General features: G+C 40.7%; 1 protein-coding gene across 1 annotated transcript in view; it reads left to right on the forward strand.

The window, feature by feature from the left end:
• Nucleotides 1-20,138, forward strand: part of nedd9 (neural precursor cell expressed, developmentally down-regulated 9) — a 55,285-nt gene that overhangs the window by 26,322 nt on the left and 8,825 nt on the right. The window contains exon 3 of the mRNA XM_055017670.1: nt 18,707-18,805. Coding sequence (XP_054873645.1) covers nt 18,707-18,805 — 99 coding nt within the window. The remainder of the gene's footprint in view (nt 1-18,706; nt 18,806-20,138) is intronic.

Raw genomic sequence — 20,138 nt, forward strand, 5'->3', positions numbered from 1 at the left:
CAGGCAGACGGACAGACAGACAGATGGACAAACCAACGCCGATTGTCACATAACTCCACAGCGTTATGTAGAAGTAAAAATAGGAATTTTATAGGAAAGAAAACTGGACATTGTGTAGAGAAACAACAAGATTGTTCAACTGGACTTCTCATCTTGGATGAGAGGTGGAACGTCTTCAAGAACCTACCAGAGAAGTCCACTGGACATCAATGTTGATCGTCACATAACTCTTCTGCCTCCTCTATTTTAGGAGAACTGCAGAAGTGTGAGCTAAAATGGCTCCATAGCGCCACCTGGAACATTTCAAACATTTACTACGGCCAGTGCGTGTCATCTACAGTTATGAAATTTGGTACACGTACATAACTCGTCAAGATGCACAAAAATGTAATTGACAACCATTCCCAAAATCCAACAGGAGGTGGACCATTTTGAATTATGTGTCATATTTTGGACAATTTTGAACCAATTTTTGCACATTTTCAAAAGCTATAAACTCAAACAGGGTAACTCTGACAGAGCTGGAATTTGGCAAAGATGTACAGCAGGAATGGGTGATCAAAAGTTAGCAAAATGCTCCTTAAAAGTGTGAGGGTGTGGAAATGGCGGACCCCAGAATTTCACCGTTTCGCCGTGAAACAGAAGTACTGTGTAACTGGCTTGTACATGCTTCAATCTGTCTCAAACTTCACGTGTGATCAGAGTCCTGCCCTGATGACATCCATAGGTCAAAATACGACCACAGTCTTAGCGCCACCTGGTGGATGGACAGGAAGTGATGTATAACTAGTCTGTACATGCTCCAATCTGCCTGAAATTTTACGTGTGATCAGAGTCCGGCCTTCATCAGATAAATAGGCTGAAATACACTCTCAGTCACAGTGCCACCTGGTGGACATGCTTGGATTCGCTGACAGGAAGTATGCAAGGACTCGACTCGACTCGACTCGTTTTAGGTCGTTTTCCATTACAACTGAGTCGTCATAGCACGGCGGCCCGGAAATCCCTTACTGTGCGACACAAACGCAACACAACAATGGAGGACATGGAGGCGATGGTCTACCTGCTGCTAGGTCTGTGGCTTTTTGTCAGATTTAAAGTAAAAGAAGAGAGTCACTGTTGCGGTTGAGAGTTTTTTAAAAATGTCGGGTTTGGTTTTCGTGAAGGAGTCTCTCGTGTGTCGTCATTTCCTGTCCAATCAGTGGCCTGCACTCTGTAGACGTCACATTATCGGCTGCGCTCAGCTCACTTTTTTGTGGTCTTGTATTTCATTTTTGTCATTTTGCGTTTCATTTTTGTAATATTTTGTCTTGTTTTTGTTGTTTTTTGTCTTTTTTGTCTGACTTTTGTTGTTTGTGTCGATTTGTGTTTCCTTTTTGTCTTGCTTGTGTTGCTTGTCTATTTTTTTGTCGTTCAGTTTCTTGCTTTTGTCTTTTTTTTGTCTTGTATTTGTCGTTGGTCCATTTTTTTGTCACTTTGTAGCTTTTTTGTCTAATTTTTGGTCTCTTTTGTTTTGGTTCGTGTCGTTTGTCTCATTTTTTTAAAATCGTTTTTCCATTTTTTGTTGTTTTTGGTCTTTTTTTGTCTGACTTTTCTATTTTTTTTCAGTTTTGTTTCTCATTTTTGTTGTTTTGTGTTTCCTTTTTGTTCCGCTTGTGTCGTTTGTCGGTAGGTAGGTACTAAAATAGTACCTGGCACCAGATACGACATCCTAATGGAAAACCTCACAAACCGAGTAGAGCCGAGCCGAGCCGAGTCGGTGCTGGTGGAAAAGCGCCAGTAAAGAGAGAACGGACGCTGGTCTGTCCCGTCTTTGCTTCCACAGTGGATTTAAACCTCAGCTCTGTCAGACGTGATAGGATGTGGCGTTTTCTCATTTGCACCGTGACCTGTCAACCTGCCTGTCCGCCCTGATCTCGTCGGTGTGATTGCACACAGATTGTGGGTCTGCCATGTGAGCTGTGGATGGGTGTGCCGGGCCTGGCCTCGCCACAGAGCAGGGTAGTGTTTTAGGCTTCATACTGGCACACTGTGCAGCAGAGCCAGTCGAAGCCGCACAGAGGCAGCCAATATGGGAAGGAGTTGTGGAAAAGCAAACAGCACAGAGCTGGTTTTTGGATTTTGGTGGAGCCCAGCTGCCTGAAAGCACTTTTTTTCTGCCTTTAAACACTGAACACATGGCTGCTGGCAGACCCACTGCACTTGGCTCGGCCGTTTACAGTAGAGCTAAATATACAGCCGTCCAAATAGCATGTCCATAATATATATCTGTTGTTTTATTGGCTAGACAGCATCTCATTTAAAGTATATATCTCAGGCTGCCCGAGAAAATAAACACAGCTCAGTTTCCTAGTGAGTCTCACTTTTACCTCTTTCTGGACAGATTGTCGTCTTTAGCTGTGTTTCATTAATTTAACCCTCCTATTGTCCTCATTTATGGGCACCAAAAAATATTGTTTCCTTGTCTGAAAAAAATCCAAAGTTCAGCAAAAAAATTCCCCAAATTTCTGAAAATTTGCAAAACCTTCAGGAAGAAAATTCCAATAATTTCTTAAAAGTTGTATTTTTAAAAATCCCCCAAATTTGGGAAGAAAATTCTTGTAAATATTTTCAAAAAATGAGTAAAAATCTTCCAAGAAAATCCTAAAAATATCTAAAGTGATTCCATATATATCAGTAAAACTTCTAATATTTTCTTTAAGAACATTCACATAAAAATCAACCAAAATCCAGTGAAATTCACTGGATTTTGGTAGATTTTTTTGTGAATGTTCTTAAGAAACATTTTTAACATTTCTTTTTTTCCACCAAAAAATGTTCAAAGATTTCCCAAAAATGTTGAAAATGTGGACATCAGAAGTTTCATTGTGAAAATATATTTATATTTTTTTTCCACATTTTCAAACTTTAAAATGGGTCAATTTTGACCCGCAGGACGACACGAGGGTTAAAAGGATTGAGGTGCAAACATTAACTGATATTTTCCTTTCACTTTCGCCTTGTATATGTATATTCTTTACACTAATTCCCTTTGATTCATATATTTGTCTTGGTAACTTATATATGTATATATATGTATATGTGTATATATATATATATAAAATTAAAGATGATGATAAAATGATAATTAAAGGTCTTGAATCTAATAATTTAATCCGTCCAATAACGTGACTACAGCACAAAACACGCTCACATTAGAGGCACATTTTCCATGTTACCGTCAAAGCCTTTTTAATGCCGGTTCTGTTATGGAACAGAGAGGTGTTCATGTGTGTGTGTGTGTGTGTGTGTGTGTGTGTGTGCAGGATGATTGACAGCTCCCTCCTCTCAGCCTCTGGCTCTGTCTGACTTTAGCACAGTGATCCCTGTAAGTCCTCTGAGCTGCCGGCACCTGCTGCCTGTTTACCTGCTGAATGCACACCTGAGCTCATTTCTGTGATGACTGGAGATGATTTGTTAAAAAAAAAAAAAAACCCTCAGGATAACAAAAGCTCATCCAGTACATAATTACTGTCCTCATCCTGAAGGGATGAGCCGGTGTGAGGTGCCAGAGCTCGTTAAGCAGTTGAATAAACAGGAAGATTCTCCCCTCGTGTTTCATCACACACCTACCAATGACTTCCATTCACATGGACGAGCTAACTGCTGCTGTTTGACAGGTTTATTTACACCAAGAAGAAGCTTCTAGAAGTCTAGAAGACATGAAGGCATCACTGTGGCTCAGTACTGTCAGTTAGAAATATGTAGCTTCATGTTGCTAACACCTAACATCAGCTACTGGAACTTCTGGTACCGAATGTTAGCTAGCAGTCACTTTGAAGGCTAATATTAGCAACACATCAGCTAACTGTCAAAAACTGAACGCCCATTTGATTTATGGTGGCTACTGTTAGGTTTATGTTAGCTCTTATGTATGCTAATGTTTCCTAAATTCTGTCTCAATTACTGTTAGCTAACATGTGCTCCTTTAATCAGCATTAAGTGAATGGAATGACTTAGGTCAATTATTGTATCTAATGTTAGCTATATCTTAGCTAACGTTTGCTAACATTTACTTCCAGTCCAGTTACTTGGGATAGCTAATGCTACCTAACATGCTACCAACTGTACATAGCTAATATTTATGTTAATGTTAGCTACCATGAGCTATCATTACCTACCATAGCATCAGCTACCATAAAAAACTCAATGACTTTATGTAACTTTTGGTAGCTTACGCTAGCTAATGTTAGCCAGTAGCTTTTGGTAGCTAACCAGTGCATCAGCTACATAACCTATCATAAGCAAACAGACTGACCAGTTGCTTGTGGGAGCTAATGTTAGCTGCATGTTAGCACATGTTGGTTGTTTGCTGTATTCACTCTCCTACAGTGAATCATGTTAGCCTACATGAGCTAATATTAGTGAATGGAATGGCTAGTCATTTGGTAGCCAATGTGCTAAAACCCAGTTTGTCATAGTACCTAATTTTGCTAATATTGGCTAATGTTAGCTTCCTTAAACAAGTGAACAGGTGAGGATTTAGCTGCAAAATGTGAGTTTTGACATGAATTAAGATTTTAGTTAAGAATTAAGTTTTAATGTTTGTCAAATTAACTTTTTTGTAAGACAAATATTGTGTTATTCTGCTGTTGAAAGTCTCACAGTTTTGCTCTAATCAAGCAAAAACACGAGTTACTGAACAGGTTGTACACTACTGTTCAACAGTTTGGGGTCATCCAGACAATTCCATGTTTTCCAGTAAAGCTCCCACTTTTCTCCATGTGCTAACATAACTGCACAAGGGTTTTCTAATCATCAATGAGCCTTTCAACACCATTAGCTAACACAATGTAGCATTAGAACACAGGAGTGATGGTTGCTGGAAATGTTCCTCTGTACCCCTATGGAGATATTCCATTAAAAATCAGCTGTTTCCAGCTACAATAGTCATTTACCAAATTAACAATGTCTACACTGGATTTATCATTCATTTAATACTATCTTCACTGGAAAAACATGCTTTTCTTTCAACAATAAGGACATTTCTAAGTGACCCCTCGCTTTTGAACAGTAGTGTGTTTCCTAAATTCTGTCTAAACTGACAGAAGGACCCTCTGGTTTCTATTTTGAGGTACTTTGAAGATATTTAAAGAGTAAACCTTGTGGTACTACATGTGTCGTGGTATTTATGGAGGTATTTGTTGTTGATGTGAAACTAGAGCCTGACCTTTGAGTCCTGTTGACTGCAGATAGTCGTTGTTCGGTGGTTCTGATGACAGGTTGCAGCGTTGACTCTGTCATGTTTTAAGAACTGAAGCAGCTGAAGGAAAACACACATTTTCTTGTTGTCAAGTGCAAACATGCATTTGGTTTCCCGGTGATTCCTGAGGCTGACGCTGGCTTCCTAGCCTGATAATCCTTCTCATGTTACTCCAGAGGCCTCCTGTGTGCTGCTGGGTTGCAGATCCAGATTGGCGACTGGTTGTTCCCTTCATGTGGTGTGGGTTAGGCACTGGTATATAAAGGCACACTGAGGCTTGGCGCTGGCTGCCTCTGGTTTGATGGCCTTGTCCTTGGGTGACCCTCCTGCTGGGGCCCCTCCGTCTGGGGCCTCCAGGCTGGACGGTGAGGGACGATGCCTGAAACTTTGGCCACACAAAGAGCCTCCTCACATGGAGGGAAGGAGCAGCCGACGTTTCTCATCTCTGCTGCTGCTCTTCATTTCCTCTATGTGCAGCAGCTCTGAAAGGTGTGTCTGTTTCACCGACGCTGTTCCAGTTTTCTCCATTTGTTATTTAGCCTTCATTTAACCAGATAAAAACCCATTTAGATCAGGATCTGTTCCAGGAGGGTGACCTGGAGGTCGTCATAAAACAACGACAAGGAGGCGACAGTAGAAGTTTAACATATAGTCATGGACGAAAATATTGGCACCCCTGGAATTTTTCCAGAAAATACACCATTTCTCCCAGAAATTGTTGCAATTCTAAAAGTAGAATGGGAGGCAGAGCCTTCAGTTATCAGCTCCTCTCCTGTGGAACCAGCTCCCAGTTTGGGTTCTGGAGGTGGACACCCTCTCTATTTTTAAGACCAGGCTTAAAACCTTCCTTTTTGACAAAGCTTATAGTTAGGACTGACTGGGTGACCCTGACAGGGTGAGCTGGTGTTTTCATTTGCAAAACTGACTTCCCCTCTTGACGTCCCTTTAGTTCTGCCCCTAGTTATGCTGCTATAGGCCTAGACTGCTGGGGAACCTCTCTGGATGCACTGAGCCCTTCTCTAACTACCTATGTATTTACTATATATACCATTATTGCATTACATTCACTCTGTTTCTTTCTGTGTCCTTTCTCCGAGTGTCCCTGGTCCCAGAGCTGGATGCTGGATGCTTCAGATGTGTGGCTGTGTTTTATGGTCCTTGTGTCCCCCCCCACCTCTCTATCTCTACCCCTCTATCTGTATCCCTCTATCTCTACCTCTACCCCTCTATCTCTACCTCTCTACCTCTTCTGTCCCTCTCAACCCACCCGGCCAGCAGCAGATGGTTCCCCCACATTAGAGCCGGGTTCTGCTCGAGGTTTTTTTCCCTGTTAAAAGGGTGTTTTCCTTGCCACTGTCGCCTTTTGGCTTGCTCTGGGGTTCAGGCATATGGGTTCTGTAAAGCGTCTCGAGACAATTTGACTGTAATTGGCGCTATATAAATAAAATTGAATTGAATTGAATTGAATTGAATTACAATTGTTTTTGGTATACATGTTTATTTCCTTGATGTGCATTGGAAAAACACAAAAAACAGAAGAAAAAGAACAAATTTAACATAGTTTTACACAAAACTCAAAAAATGGGTTGGACAAAATTGTTGGCACCCTTTGGAAGAAATAACTGAAACCAGTCGCTTCCTGTAACCATCAGCAAGCTTCTTACTCCTCGCACGTGGAGTTTTGGTCCACTCTTCTTTTGCGAACTGCTCCAGGTCTCTCAGATTTGAAGGGTGCTTCTTGCAACAGCAATTTTGAGATCTCTCCATTGGTGTTGATGGGATTTAATCCGGGCTCATTGCTGGCCACCTCACAACAAAGGACAAAGGAACTTTGTTGATCTCTGGAGATGGTCTTGTAATCTTGAGATTGTTCATATTTTTTCCACAATTTTGCTCCAATTTTGCTCAGACATTTCTTGGCTCTTCTTTCTCTTCTCCATGCTTGGTGTGACACACATAGAGTCAACTTTTATACGTTCTAACTGGCTTCAGGTGTGATTTCTAGATTACCAGCTCCTGTTACTGCCACAGTTGAGTTTAAATGAGCATCACATGCTTGATATAAAATGACTTACCCACAGCTTTAAAAGGGTGCCAACAATTTTGTCCGGCCCATTTTTTGAGTTTCGTGTAAAATTAAGTCAATTTTGGCTGCTTTCTTCTGCTTTTTTGTGTTTTTCCAATGCATATCAAGGAAATAAACACCTCTATACCAAGAACATTTGTAACTGCAACAATTTCTGGGAGAAATGGTGGATTTTCTGGAAAAATTTCAGGGGTGCCAATACTTTCGTCCATGACTGTACAGTTCTGAAGGTGCAAAAGCTGTAACACAGACAATGAACAACAATTTAAAATTTAAAAACACTGTTCAGTGGTCTCATGCTGTCGAACCCTCAGGATAGAATGGAAGGTTCTAACTCAGGGGAGTCCAACATGAGGCCCACGGGCCAAAAGTGGTCCTCCAGAGGGTCCAATCCGGTCCTCCAGAGGGTCCAATCCTCCAGAGGGTCCAATCGGTCCTCAAAGTGTAGAAATTCCAGAGAAGACATTAACTGCAGATTGTAAATTAGTAAAACTATAAATTTAAAATCATTTCTAGACCATGACAAGTTGTTTTGGTCATAAAGTAAAATACTAGGCTGCTCATTGTTCTTTTGTTGTTTTGTGTCTCATTTTTGTCTTGCTTTTGTTTATTGTCTTATTTTTGTCATTTTGTGTTTTGCTCTATTCATTGTTTTTTGTCTCGTTTTTGTCGTTTGTCCATTTTTTTGTTGCTTTGTAACTTTTTTGTCTAATGTTTTGTCTCTTTTTTGTTTTGTTTCATTTGTCTCATTTTTTTGTCATTTTGTGTCTTATTTTTGTCATATTTTTGTCCTGTTTTTGTTGTTTTTTTTGTCTTTTTTTTGTCTGACTTTTGATCCTCCAGTAAATCCTCTCTGGTTCAGTTCCAGGTGACTAAATGTTGTGTTTCTTTGTCGACACTCTGTGATCTGGAAGTTGTAATGTGGAAATGATAAACTGAGGCTGAATGTTGATGAAACTGAATTTATTTTTCTTCATAAATTTCAGGTTGTTCATGATGTTTAGTAAAAAGATAATTCCTTAAATGTGAACATTTCTGCAGTAAAACAAAGGAACCATTAGGAGTTGTGGTTATTTCTAGGTTATTCTGCTGTGGTTTTACTGGTTTTACTGGAGATCAGACTGGACTGAACTAAGACGAGTTTGACACCACTGGTTGAAGTGGAATAAATTCAGACGGCTTCAGTTCAGTCTGTAAAGTATTTCATGCCGATCGGGCGGTGAAGCTGAAAGCTCTTTTTCCAAATTCAGTCCAGAGTAGTGCTGAACGTAAGCAGCTGTTAATAAAGACACAAATAGGGAGGAATGAAACCTAGAAGAGTTTCATAAATGAGAGTCACTCAGAGAGGAAGCTTCCTCCTCTGACTCAGACCTCGCTGAGGACGGTTCAGAGTTCACATATCGACTCTTATCGACTCCTTCCAGACGCCTTTCATTCCTCACTTCCTGCTCTCTGGAGATCTGCTCCTTGTTTGGGCATTTCCTCCATCCCATAGATCCAATCTGCCACAAAGAGGTGCAACAAAAGGTCCAATAAACTCCCACACAGCTCCAGGAAGTGCTCTGATAACTGCAGAGCTGCTAGGCGTGCCGTCCACCTTGATAAACCCTCCTTTCAAAGAGTCCAGGTCAGGTGGAATGAATGGCGTGTTTGTTTCTCGGCCGTAGTTTTTCTGCCGAATCACGGCAGCGGATCAGTGAGTTATTCCTTCCTGGAGGAGGCCGACTCCTTCTCTCCATTGTTGGGTCGGTGATGAATCGCTGGGCTGAGATCATAAATCAGCAGCAGTAATGTGCTCTGCAGTGAGAATGCTGAGAGGACTTTCTCCTGTGGAAAGTTGAAAGTGGAGAAAGTGATAAAGTAGCAGAGGAAGGACGAGAGAAGACAGGAGACCGTTTACAAAAACCCAAACTGACGTGTCCTTTTTTATCCGACCAACGATCCAAAACCCAAATGGATTCAGTTTCACATCGCCGAGGAGGCAGAACACCAGGAATTATTTACATCTAAGAAGCCAGACTGAGGTCAGTTGTGGCATTTGGAGCCTCACGGCCGGGTCTGGGTTGGACCACGTTGGTGTGTCGGTGCACCGACGGGAATATCTCAACGCTGTGAAATCTACTGCAGAGGAGCAACAGAACAACTCTGCTGCCCTAATCTTCTCATCCTCACCTCAAAGTTGCAGTTTTCAGGTGTCCAGATAGCTCCACTGGTTGAGCAAACGACCCATGAACAGGAGATGTAGCATCCTGGGTTCGATTCCAGCTCACGGTCCTTTGCTGCAGGTCTTCTTCTCTCTACTAACTGGTCTAATAAAGCCAACAAAAGGCCAAATATTAACTTTCAAATTCCAGTTTTTCCAAAACATCGGTTTATGAACAAATATCTACAAACAGATGACATTCAGCCTCAGTAGTACTTTAGAGACGTTAGCATGCTAACGGTCTGGACGGCTGATTTCATTCCTGATGAATGATACTAAAAGGTTTCCTGCAACGCTGCATTAAAATACTGTTAGCTACAGTTAATTTATCCATCCATCCATCCATCCATCCATCCATCCATCCATCCATCCATCCATCCATCTTTCCGTTCATCCGTCTATCCATCCATCCATCCGTCTATCCATCCATCTGTCCATCCATCCATCCAACCATCATCCAACCATCATCCATCCATCCATCATCATCCATCCATCAAACCTAGAGGAGTTTTAAGTTACCTGGGAATATTTTTAAGTAGTTTTAGAGAAATTTCTATCATCTTGGACATACACTAGCGTTCAGCAATGTGAGGTTTCAGGAATCAAGGAAAACCAGATTTTCTGAATGTAAAAAAGTCTTAATGTATTAATATTAATCTCAGGGCATCTTTGTAAAGTTAAATATTCTCAGCTGCTGTAAAGTGTTTAATTACCAGAAGTCCATTCTTAGTTGTTATTCTTGTTTGTGGCGCCAGAAACATCAGATTTTACAGTTTTTAACCAAATTTTGGAACACATTACTGCTGGAACTCGGCTGTATTTTTATACATTTTCTCATTCTGAGAAGTCAGAGGGTTTTCTGTATTTTTCTTAGAAAGCAAACATCTCTTAATGTTTCTTCTTTTCTGATAATCATGGATTAAAAAGCTGCTTTGATCACAGAGGATGATCCTTATTAGAGCTAGAACAGCTCTGTTCTCCTTTAATGCTGCTCATGAAGCTGCTGTCTGTTTGGGTTTAGCTGTTTGGACGTGTTACAGAGACGGATTCAGGACTTAATTAGCTGCATTAATTAGCTGGAGGAGGAGGAGCAACACTGGAAAACATCATGGATTATGTCCATTTTGTCATCTCTTACTTTCGAATAGCGTGACTTTTTTAACGTCTGTTAAAAAAGTCAAGCTATTCTACTGTAAAAACATCATCAGACTGTGATTCAGATTTTCCTCATTAATCCTTTAAGTCAGGGGTGTCCAACATGAGGCCCGTGGGCCAAAAGCGGTCCTCCAGAGGGTCAGATCCGGTCCTCAAAGTGTAAAAATTACAGAGAAGACATTAACTGCAGATTGTAAATTAGTAAAACTATAAATTTAAAATAATTTCTAGACAATGACAAGTTGTTTAGATCAGAAAGTAAAATACTAGATTGTTCTTTTGTTGTTTTTTGTCTCATCTTTGTAGTATTTTGTCTTGTTTTTGTTGTTTTTTGTCTCTTTTTGTCTGACTTTTGTTGTTTGTCTATTTTTTTGGTGTTTTGTTTCTCGCTTTTGTCGCTTGTCCATTTTTCTGTCTCCCTAACTTTTTTGTCTAATTTTTTGTCTGTTTTGTGTCTCATTTTTGTCATATTTTGTCTTGTTATTGTTGGGTTTTTTATTGTCTTTTTTGTCTTATTTTTGTCATTTGTTTCATGTTTTTATCATTTTGTGTTTCCTTTTTATCTCGCAGATATTAACTGTAGACTGTAAATTAGTAAAACTATAAATTTAAAATAATTTCTAGACCATGACAAGTTGTTTGGATCAGAAAGTAAAATACTAGATTGTTCTTTGTTCTTTTGTGTCCCGTTTTTGTCTTGCTTGTGTTTTTTGTCTTATTTTTGTCATTTTGTGTTTAGCTTTTTTCATTGTTTTTTGTCGTTTTGTGTCCTTTTTCTGTAGTATTTTGTCTGTTTATTGTTGATTTTGTCTTTTTTAATTTGACTTTTGTTGTTTGTCTCGTGTTTTTGTCATTTTGTTTCTCGTTTTTGTCGTTTTGGGTTTCCTTTGTGTATCGCTTGTGTTGTTTATCTATTTTTTTGTCATTTAGTGGTTCTCACGTTTGTCTTTTTTTGTCTTGTTTGTGTCATTTCTCCATTGTTTTGTCGCTTTGTAACTTTTTTGTCAAATTTTTTATCTTTTGTTTTGTTTCGTGTCGTTTGTTTCATTTATTGCAATATTTTGTCTTGTTTTTGTTATTTTTTTGTCTTTTTTGTCAGTTTTTGTTGTTTTGTTTCTCGCTTTTGCCATTTTTTGTCTTGTTTGTGTCATTTGTCCATTGTTTTGTCGCTGTGTAACTTTTTTGTGTAATTTTTTGTCTCTTTCGTTTTGTTTCGTGTCATTTGTCTCAATTTTTGTCATTTTTGTTTTTCTTTGTGTCTCATTTTTGTAATATTTTGTCTCGTGTTTGTTGTTTTTTGTCTTTTTTTGTCTGACTTTTGTCATTTGTCTCACGTTTTTGTCGTTTTGTTTCTGGTTTTGTTGTTTTGTGTTTCTGTATCTATCTGATGTGGTTTGCACTCTACCAGTCAAACATGAATGTGTAATCGTAGCTGCGCTGGGCTCTGCAGGGTTAAAAGGTGAACCAACGGCGCTGACAGAGGACTCTATGAGACGGATGATAAAGAGGAGATGAGAAGGTGTGAAGAAGGTGACGGATGGATGAGATTCAACAGAGAGCAGTCTGTTAGCGAGCTATTAGCCGGGGGAAGTGGTTGGTGAGCATGAAACCAATGAAAAGGTGTGAAATGATGACTTCCTGTTAAATCAGATCACACAGGCGCATTAATTCACCCACAACGAACCCAGACTGGTGGAAAACACGCCAACAACGAAGGTTTTCCAATAAGAGGAGAGAACAAACCAACATACGGCGTCTGAGTGAGTCGGGCGAGTTTCCAAACGGCTTCTTGGCAGGAGGCTGGAAGGAAGAGCAGCGTTCCTCTAGAAGATATTCCCTTGTTTGTTGTTCTGGTGCTGGTGGAGAGGAGCGCCGCTGCCAAAACCTCCCGTCTGGGTGGAGATGTGGTGAAGGCCACGGCTAATGTTTGACACACAAAACGACAAAAAATGAGACAAACGGCACGGAACAAAACAGAAAGAGACAAAAAATTTGAAAAATGAAGTTACACAGCAACAAAACCAGGACAAATGACAAAAACGAGACAAAAAAGTGACAAAAGCGAGCAAGAAAATTACAAAAACATAGATAAACAACACAAGCAAGAAACACAAAATGACAAAAACATGAGACAAATGACAAAAGTCAGACGAAAAACAACAAAAACGATAAAAACGACAAAATATCACTAAAATCAAGGGCAAAATGACAAAAATGAGACACAAAACCACAAAATAAGAGACAAACGACAAAAAACGAGAAAAGAAATAACATAAATGGAACAAACAAGACCAAAAATGACCAAAGCCAGCAACAAAATGACAAAAAGTAGACAAGCGAGCCTGCATTAGCTCCTCAGGCTCCTCTTTAAGTCCCACCATGAAGGAATCCTGAGCTCCGATCACCTGAGAGGAACTAATGTTTGCTCAGTCCCCCAGCTCTTCATGATGTCATCTCCAGCCTCATTGGACGTGGTGAATATTTACCCGCTAGAGCTCCAGCCTGCTGGGTAAACACAGGGAGCAGATGGGAAATAAATGAGCCTGTGAAGGCCACAGAGCTTCTGGAAGCAGCGACATCTACCTGCAGGAAGGTCAGGGAGGTGTTCAGCTGACACCTCGCTGTGACAGCCCAGTCCAGACTTCCTGCTATCGAATGCTAACAGGCTAGACTCAGGGGACTGCAGCCGGGAAAAGTGACCTTTTAGAAAGCATCACTTTGTAGTAGCTCAGTGGAAGGTTAGCTCCCTGTCTGCTGGCTCTGGATACTCTGGAAGCCTTTAAATGTCTCATTTCATTCCAACACATCTGCACAGACAGACAGACAGACAGATGCCGATTATCATTATGCAAATTTTCAGTCATTCTGGATCATTTTTAATCATTTGAGAGAAATTCTGAGTGACTTTGGATCATTTTCCAGACATTTTAGACTATTTTCATGTCATTCTGAGCAAATTTTCATCGTTTTAGATCATTTCTGGAAAATTTTCTGTAATTCTGGATCATTTTCAAGTAATTTTGGATCATTTTTTAAGCAACTTGGACAACAAGAAAAGCCCTCAGAGAGCTCAGTCCTCCTCCAAGGCTGCTCATTCCCCCATATGTCAGAAATCCAGCATTTATTTATTAGTTATTGATGATCAGAAATCACAGCAACATAGAATGTGTCCAATATATTATTATAGATGAACCCACAAACTAAATGACCTTGCTCTGAGCACAGCTGTGTGTTATGCATGTGTAAATTATGTAGTTGTTCCTTGGATCATTTCTGATGGATAAGTCCTGATAAGTCTTCAGTGGTGGATTTGTAGTGGGATCACAATCATGTGATCATCAGCAGGCAGCTGATGTAGTGTTCACTTGTTGTCATGGTTACAGTGACGCCGTGCTGCTATCTGGTAATGATACAGAAATCTGTAACAAATCCGTGGATCCAGACTATAAGCTGCATCACTGTCAAAATCTAGTCACTTGGTCCTTGTGTCATTTCTGACCTTCCCTGAAAATTTAATCCAAATCTGTTGGTCTGTTTTAGAGTAATGTTGCTGACAGACAGACAGACGTACGCTGATCGTCACATAACTCTGCTGCATTCCTTGGCAGAGTAAAAAGAAAAGTTTTGCCGCTAATGCTAACTAGCATTAACAGACAAAGTAATCCCTCCATGTAGGGAATAAAACGAGGTCACATTTCGAGATCCATCTCTTCTTTTGAGTGGGAACAACTCGAGCTGAATTTCTAAGAGAAATCTGTGACTATAGAGCTGGAAACTGAGATGTGACGGAGTTGTTCTGTTTCAGCCAAAGAGCTACACTGGGAAAACAAAGTCCAGAATATTCCACAATACTGCAGTTCAGCTAATAAAAAGTGAATAAAACATAAAACTAATGTGAATCAGTCGAGCAATAAACCAGTAAAACTTCAGCAGCGGTTTGTGAAAACAGTTTTAAACTCGTACGTTTGAATGGAGGACGGTTTTATGAGTGGACGGGTATTTTTATCGTAGTACCGCCTGGATTCAGGAGTCTCTGGTGGAGTCATCACTGAACAGCCTCCTTAAACTCCAGGATTCTGCCCTGTAGGATTTAATAGAGCTCTGGAATATTCACCCCATGGTGCAGACAGATTACTGCTGGAAAAAACCAAACACAAACTCTCTGTGATCCTCTGACCCTGGTAACTTTCTATCAGTTTCCCTCCTCTCTTCCCATCAGCCTAATCAGTCGCTCCACACCTCCTGATCCAGGATCTCCTACTCCTCCTGATCCAGGATCTCCTCCTCCTCCGGAACCAGGATCTCCTCCTCCTGATCCAGGATCTCCTTCTCCTCCTGATCCAGGATCTCCTCCTCCTCCTGATCCAGGATCTCCTCCTCCTGATCCAGGATCTCCTCCTGATCCAGGATCTCCTCCTCCTCCTCCGCGCTGCATCAGACACTCAGAAATCCAGGGAATGTCCTCCTCCATCCCAGAGCTCCTCTACTACGGCCCAGCAGGATTCATTAGCCTCCAGGACAGGAACCAAGATAGGAACCAGGACAGGGACCAGGATAGGAACCAGGACAGGAACTAGGATAGGAACCAGGACAGGAACCAAGCTAGGAACCAGGACAGGAACTAGGATAGGAACCAGGACAGGAACTAGGATAGGAACCAAGATAGGAACCACGACAGGGACCAGGATAGGAACCAGGACAGGAACTAGGATAGGAACCAGGACAGGAACCAGGCTAGGAACCAGGACAGGAACTAGGATAGGAACCAGGACAGGAACTAGGATAGGAACCAGGACAGGAACCAGGCTAGGAACCAGGACAGGAACTAGGATAGGAACCAGGACAGGAACTAGGATAGGAACCAAGATAGGAACCAGGACAGGGACCAGGATAGGAACCAGGACAGGAACTAGGATAGGAACCAGGACAGGAACCAGGCTAGGAACCAGGACAGGAACTAGGATAGGAACCAGGACAGGAACTAGGATAGGAACCAGGACAGGAACCAGGCTAGGAACCAGGACAGGAACTAGGATAGGAACATGGACAGGAACTAGGATAGGAACCAAGATAGGAACCAGGACAGGGACCAGGATAGGAACCAGGACAGGAACTAGGATAGGAACCAGGACAGGAACCAGGCTAGGAACCAGGACAGGAACTAGGATAGGAACCAGGACAGGAACCAGGCTAGGAACCAGGCTAGGAACCAGGACAGGAACCATGAGCAGAACCAGGACAGGAACCAGGACAGGAACCAGGATAGGAACCAGGATAGGAACCAGGACAGGAACCATGACAGGAACCAGGCTAGGAACCAGGACAGGAACCATGACAGGAACCATATGAGGGTTCCTGGCAGCGCAGCGTCTCTGGGGACCAATAAGAATCCAGACCCGAGTCTCTGTCCAGTCCAGTTAAAATCATAACACCGTCTGTGAGACGTTTAACCTCAGAGTGGGATTAATGTTCCTGAGGACAGTTTGGAGAAGAGATTTATGAAAAAGGCGACCGAGGTGGAAGAAAGGGAACGCCGAGGGACGGAAAAAGAGTTGCCTAGTATGGAAAGGAATGCCATTCATGTGAGTCTGACGGTAGTCCATCTGGTTCTCATCAGGCCCATCTGAACAAGGTCGCCCTGATTTAAGGTGTTCATCGCTGGCATTCCTGTCGCTGAATTCATCATCCCGTCTCTAAACGCATCCAGCAGAAGAACAAACAGCTGCTCCTGGATCTGCTCATGTTCACTTTAAACCATCAGAGGATCTTTTTTAAGATTCATCTTCTTCAGAGGTGGAACCATGCTGTTGTTATTTATCGCTCAGTCAAAGATGTAGCATCTACATCAAGTTGGACTTACTACTGTCGAAAATAATAACAGGAAGAAGATTCAGATTAATGCACCGCTTATACTTCTAAACATATTTAGATCTGTAGAATAAGCCAGCTGAGTTTAGGAACGACACGTCCTTCTGAGGATGAAAAGAGGAACTGTAATTTCACCAGTCAGTTTGCTGAAGGTTTGGCTCATTGGTCTGTCTGTCTGTCTGTCTGTCTGTCTGTCTGCCCATCTGTCTGTCTGTCCATCTGTCTGTCTGTCTGTCTGTCAGCAACATCACTCAAAAACAGAGTAACAGATCTGGATGAAATCTTCAGGGAAGGTCAGAAATGACACAAGGAACAAGTGATTAGATTTTGTCAGTGATGCAGCTTATAGTCTGGATCCACAGATTTGTTACAGATTTCTGTATTATTGCCAGATAGCAGCATGGCGTCATTGTAACCATGACAACCAGTGAACACTACATCAGCTGCCTGCTGATGATCACATGATTGTGATCCTACTACAAATCCACCACTGAGGACTTATCAGGACTTATCCATCAGAAATGATCCAAGGATCAACTGATTAAACTGTGGGGGTGTTTCTGAGTCCCATCAATTCCTGCTGCCTGCTACATATTTAGGTCACGTGATCCGGTATCCGTACATAACGTACACATGCAGAACACACACCTGTGCTCAGAGCAAGGTCATTTAGTTTGTGAGTTCATCTATATTAAATGGACACATTCTATGTTGCTGTGATTTCTGATCATGAATAACTAATAAACAAATGCTGCATTTCTGACGTATGGGGGAATCAGCAGCCTTGGAGGAGGACTGAGCTCTCTAGCCTTCAAATATTACACCCTCAGAATAAATTAATAAAACAGTTGGAGTCGAACCAAACCTTGTTGACTTTAATAAACTCTTCAATAAATTCAGGTGCTTGGCGGTTTAGCCTTCCTTTGTTTGTTACTAGTAGCTAATGCTAGCTAATGACGCCTATCTTCAGCTAAAAAGCTTTCCTCTTCTGATCTTATGTTTTGGATTTTAGGCCTTTAAATGACGACTGTTGAACTTTTTAAAAAGGAAAAAATACAAATGAAAAATGCAGCTCTGGGGTTTTGGTGCTACAGTCTGAGTTTTGGCTTTTCAGCTTTTAGACCAATAAAATAGCAACTTTGAAAAGAAAAGTTATAAAAAGTTGAATGGAAAATAGCTTAAACAAGCTAACAGAAGCTAGCTCCAGTTAGCGAACTTTAGAAAGATAATACTGAGAAAGTTTTGGTTTTATTACATTATCAAAATTAAAACACCGTATTTCACCAGGTCTTGTTCTTTGTCCTGTTTTCATTTCCACACTGCTGATGTTTTGATTTGCTTTTTATACAATTGATTGTTTAATCATCCGCTTTAATAAAAATTTCAGTCGTTTTTCACACCTAAAATACCAAATGTGGTTGTTTTAACATCTCCGGTGAGGTTCTACGCCAATTTACACGCATATTTTGGGGATTTAAGACATTTAAAGGTATCATTTTGGTCCATTTTGTGGTAATTTTGGTCCATTTCGTGGTAATTTTGGTCCATTTTGTGGTAATTTTGGCTCATTTTGTGGTAATTTTGATCCATTTTGTGGTGTTTTTGCATGTTTTGGTTGGCCAGTTTGGATCTTTCAGAGTAGTTTTGATTCTTTTTGGGGTGATTGTGCATGTTTTTGCTGGTAAATGTGGATCTTTGAAAGAAATTTTGGTCCATTTTGTGGTGTTTTTGCATATTTTTGATGACATCTCCAGTGAAGTTTTACACCAACTTACACAAATATTTTGAGGATGACATTTAAAGATGCCATATTATGGTTTTCTGATATTTTATAAACAAAACAACTCCGTAATAAGACAGAAAATCAGCATCGGATGAATCAATAGAGGAAATAATCATTTGTTGCAGTTTAATGAGGTATTTTTTCACTATTTGAGCATCAAGTTGACTGAAACCAGAGATGATGCTCATTTAACAGCTGGTTTCTGTTTCTGACCTGGGTTTCTGGAGGATGCTGTCAGAGAATATCTCTGATCATTTACTGCTTCTGGCTCATCTGAGGACTAGAAAAGAAGGAAAGGCGAATGAGAGGCAGCGGGACAGCAGCCTGAGAGCCGCTGGAATCATGTTGTTGTTTGTTTGTGATGGACAGGTGGTGACCCCGACCAGAGTGGGACAGTCCTACTGCTACAGCCCTGGACAGCACAACCAGCAGGACCTCTACGACGTCCCACCCAGCAGGTCCCAGGGGGTAGGTTCTCCTGTTCCACAGCATCAACACAACATCACCGACTACTGGAGGAGCCTCCAAACAACCCAATGATCTGAACATTCACACTGAAACCAACTCCTTCAGAAGCATTCTGTGATCACACACAGCAGGAAAACTCAAATAAAACACTTCATAGCACTTATCCCACAACATCAGTTTACTTATTTAAGGAAGACACCAATGCTTCTGCATGTTTTCATGTTCAAAGTAGTTTTGGTCCATTTTGTGATGATTTTGTTCCATTTTATGGTGATTTTGCATGTTTTTGTTAGCAAATTTGAATCTTTCAAGGTAGTTTCGGTGCTTTTTGGGATGATTTTGTGTCTATTTGTGGTAATATCACCTGTTTTTGTGGCAAAATTGAGTCTTTGGGGTAGTTTTAACGCTTTGTAGTGTTTTTTTGTGGCAATTTAGAGTTTTTGTTGCAATTTCACCTGTTTTGTGGTAATTTTGGTTCATTTTGTGGTGATTTTACATGTTTTTGTTTGCAGATTTAGATCTTTCAGAGCATTTTTGGCTGTTTTTGTGGTGATTTTGTGTCTATTTGTGGTCATTTTACTTGATTGTTCTGGCAAAATTGAGTCTTTTGGGTAGTTTTGCCACTTTTTGTGGTAATATGTCATCTTTTTATGGTGATTTTCATTTTTTTCTGTTGTAATTTTGGGTCTTTTTTGGTGATTTTAGATCTTTTTATGGTGATTTTGTGTCACTGTGACCTTTTTGGCCTTTTTTTGTCGTGTTTTTTGTGGTCATTTTGAGTTTTGTCACAATTTCACCTGTTTTGTGGTCATTTTGGTCCATTTTGTGGTATTTTTGCACGTTTTTGTTGCAAATTTTGAATCTTTCAAAGTAGTTTTGGTTCTTTTTGGTGTGATTTTGTGTCTATTTGTGGTAATATTACCAGTTTTTGTGAGTCTTTGGGGTAGTTTTGCCATTTTCTGTGGTAGTTTTTCATCTTTTTATGGTAAACCATTCTTGCAAATATCTCCTACTTTTGTGGAACCACTATGCCGACCGTTGTTTCAGAATTCTTCCATCGACTTGTGTTTATTTCCGTTTGGTGACTAATCATTCAGCAAAGACAATAAAACACTGACAAACATGAGTGCAGTGGCCTAAAATTATTTCAAGATTGTGCCGTTTGATTTTCATACCAGACAGAAATGAAACAGTAAGGAAAATATTTTAAACATCTCAAACCACTGAGGCTGGATTTCAGAATGTTCCACAGTAATGCAAAGCATGCATGATGTGTAATTTAGCAACACTCTGATCGGCCTGTTGCTGTTTTAAAGCTTAAACTGCTGCTTCT

This window comes from Amphiprion ocellaris, chromosome 15, assembly GCF_022539595.1.
Source record: "Amphiprion ocellaris isolate individual 3 ecotype Okinawa chromosome 15, ASM2253959v1, whole genome shotgun sequence".
In the NCBI taxonomy this organism is placed as follows: domain Eukaryota; kingdom Metazoa; phylum Chordata; class Actinopteri; family Pomacentridae; genus Amphiprion; species Amphiprion ocellaris.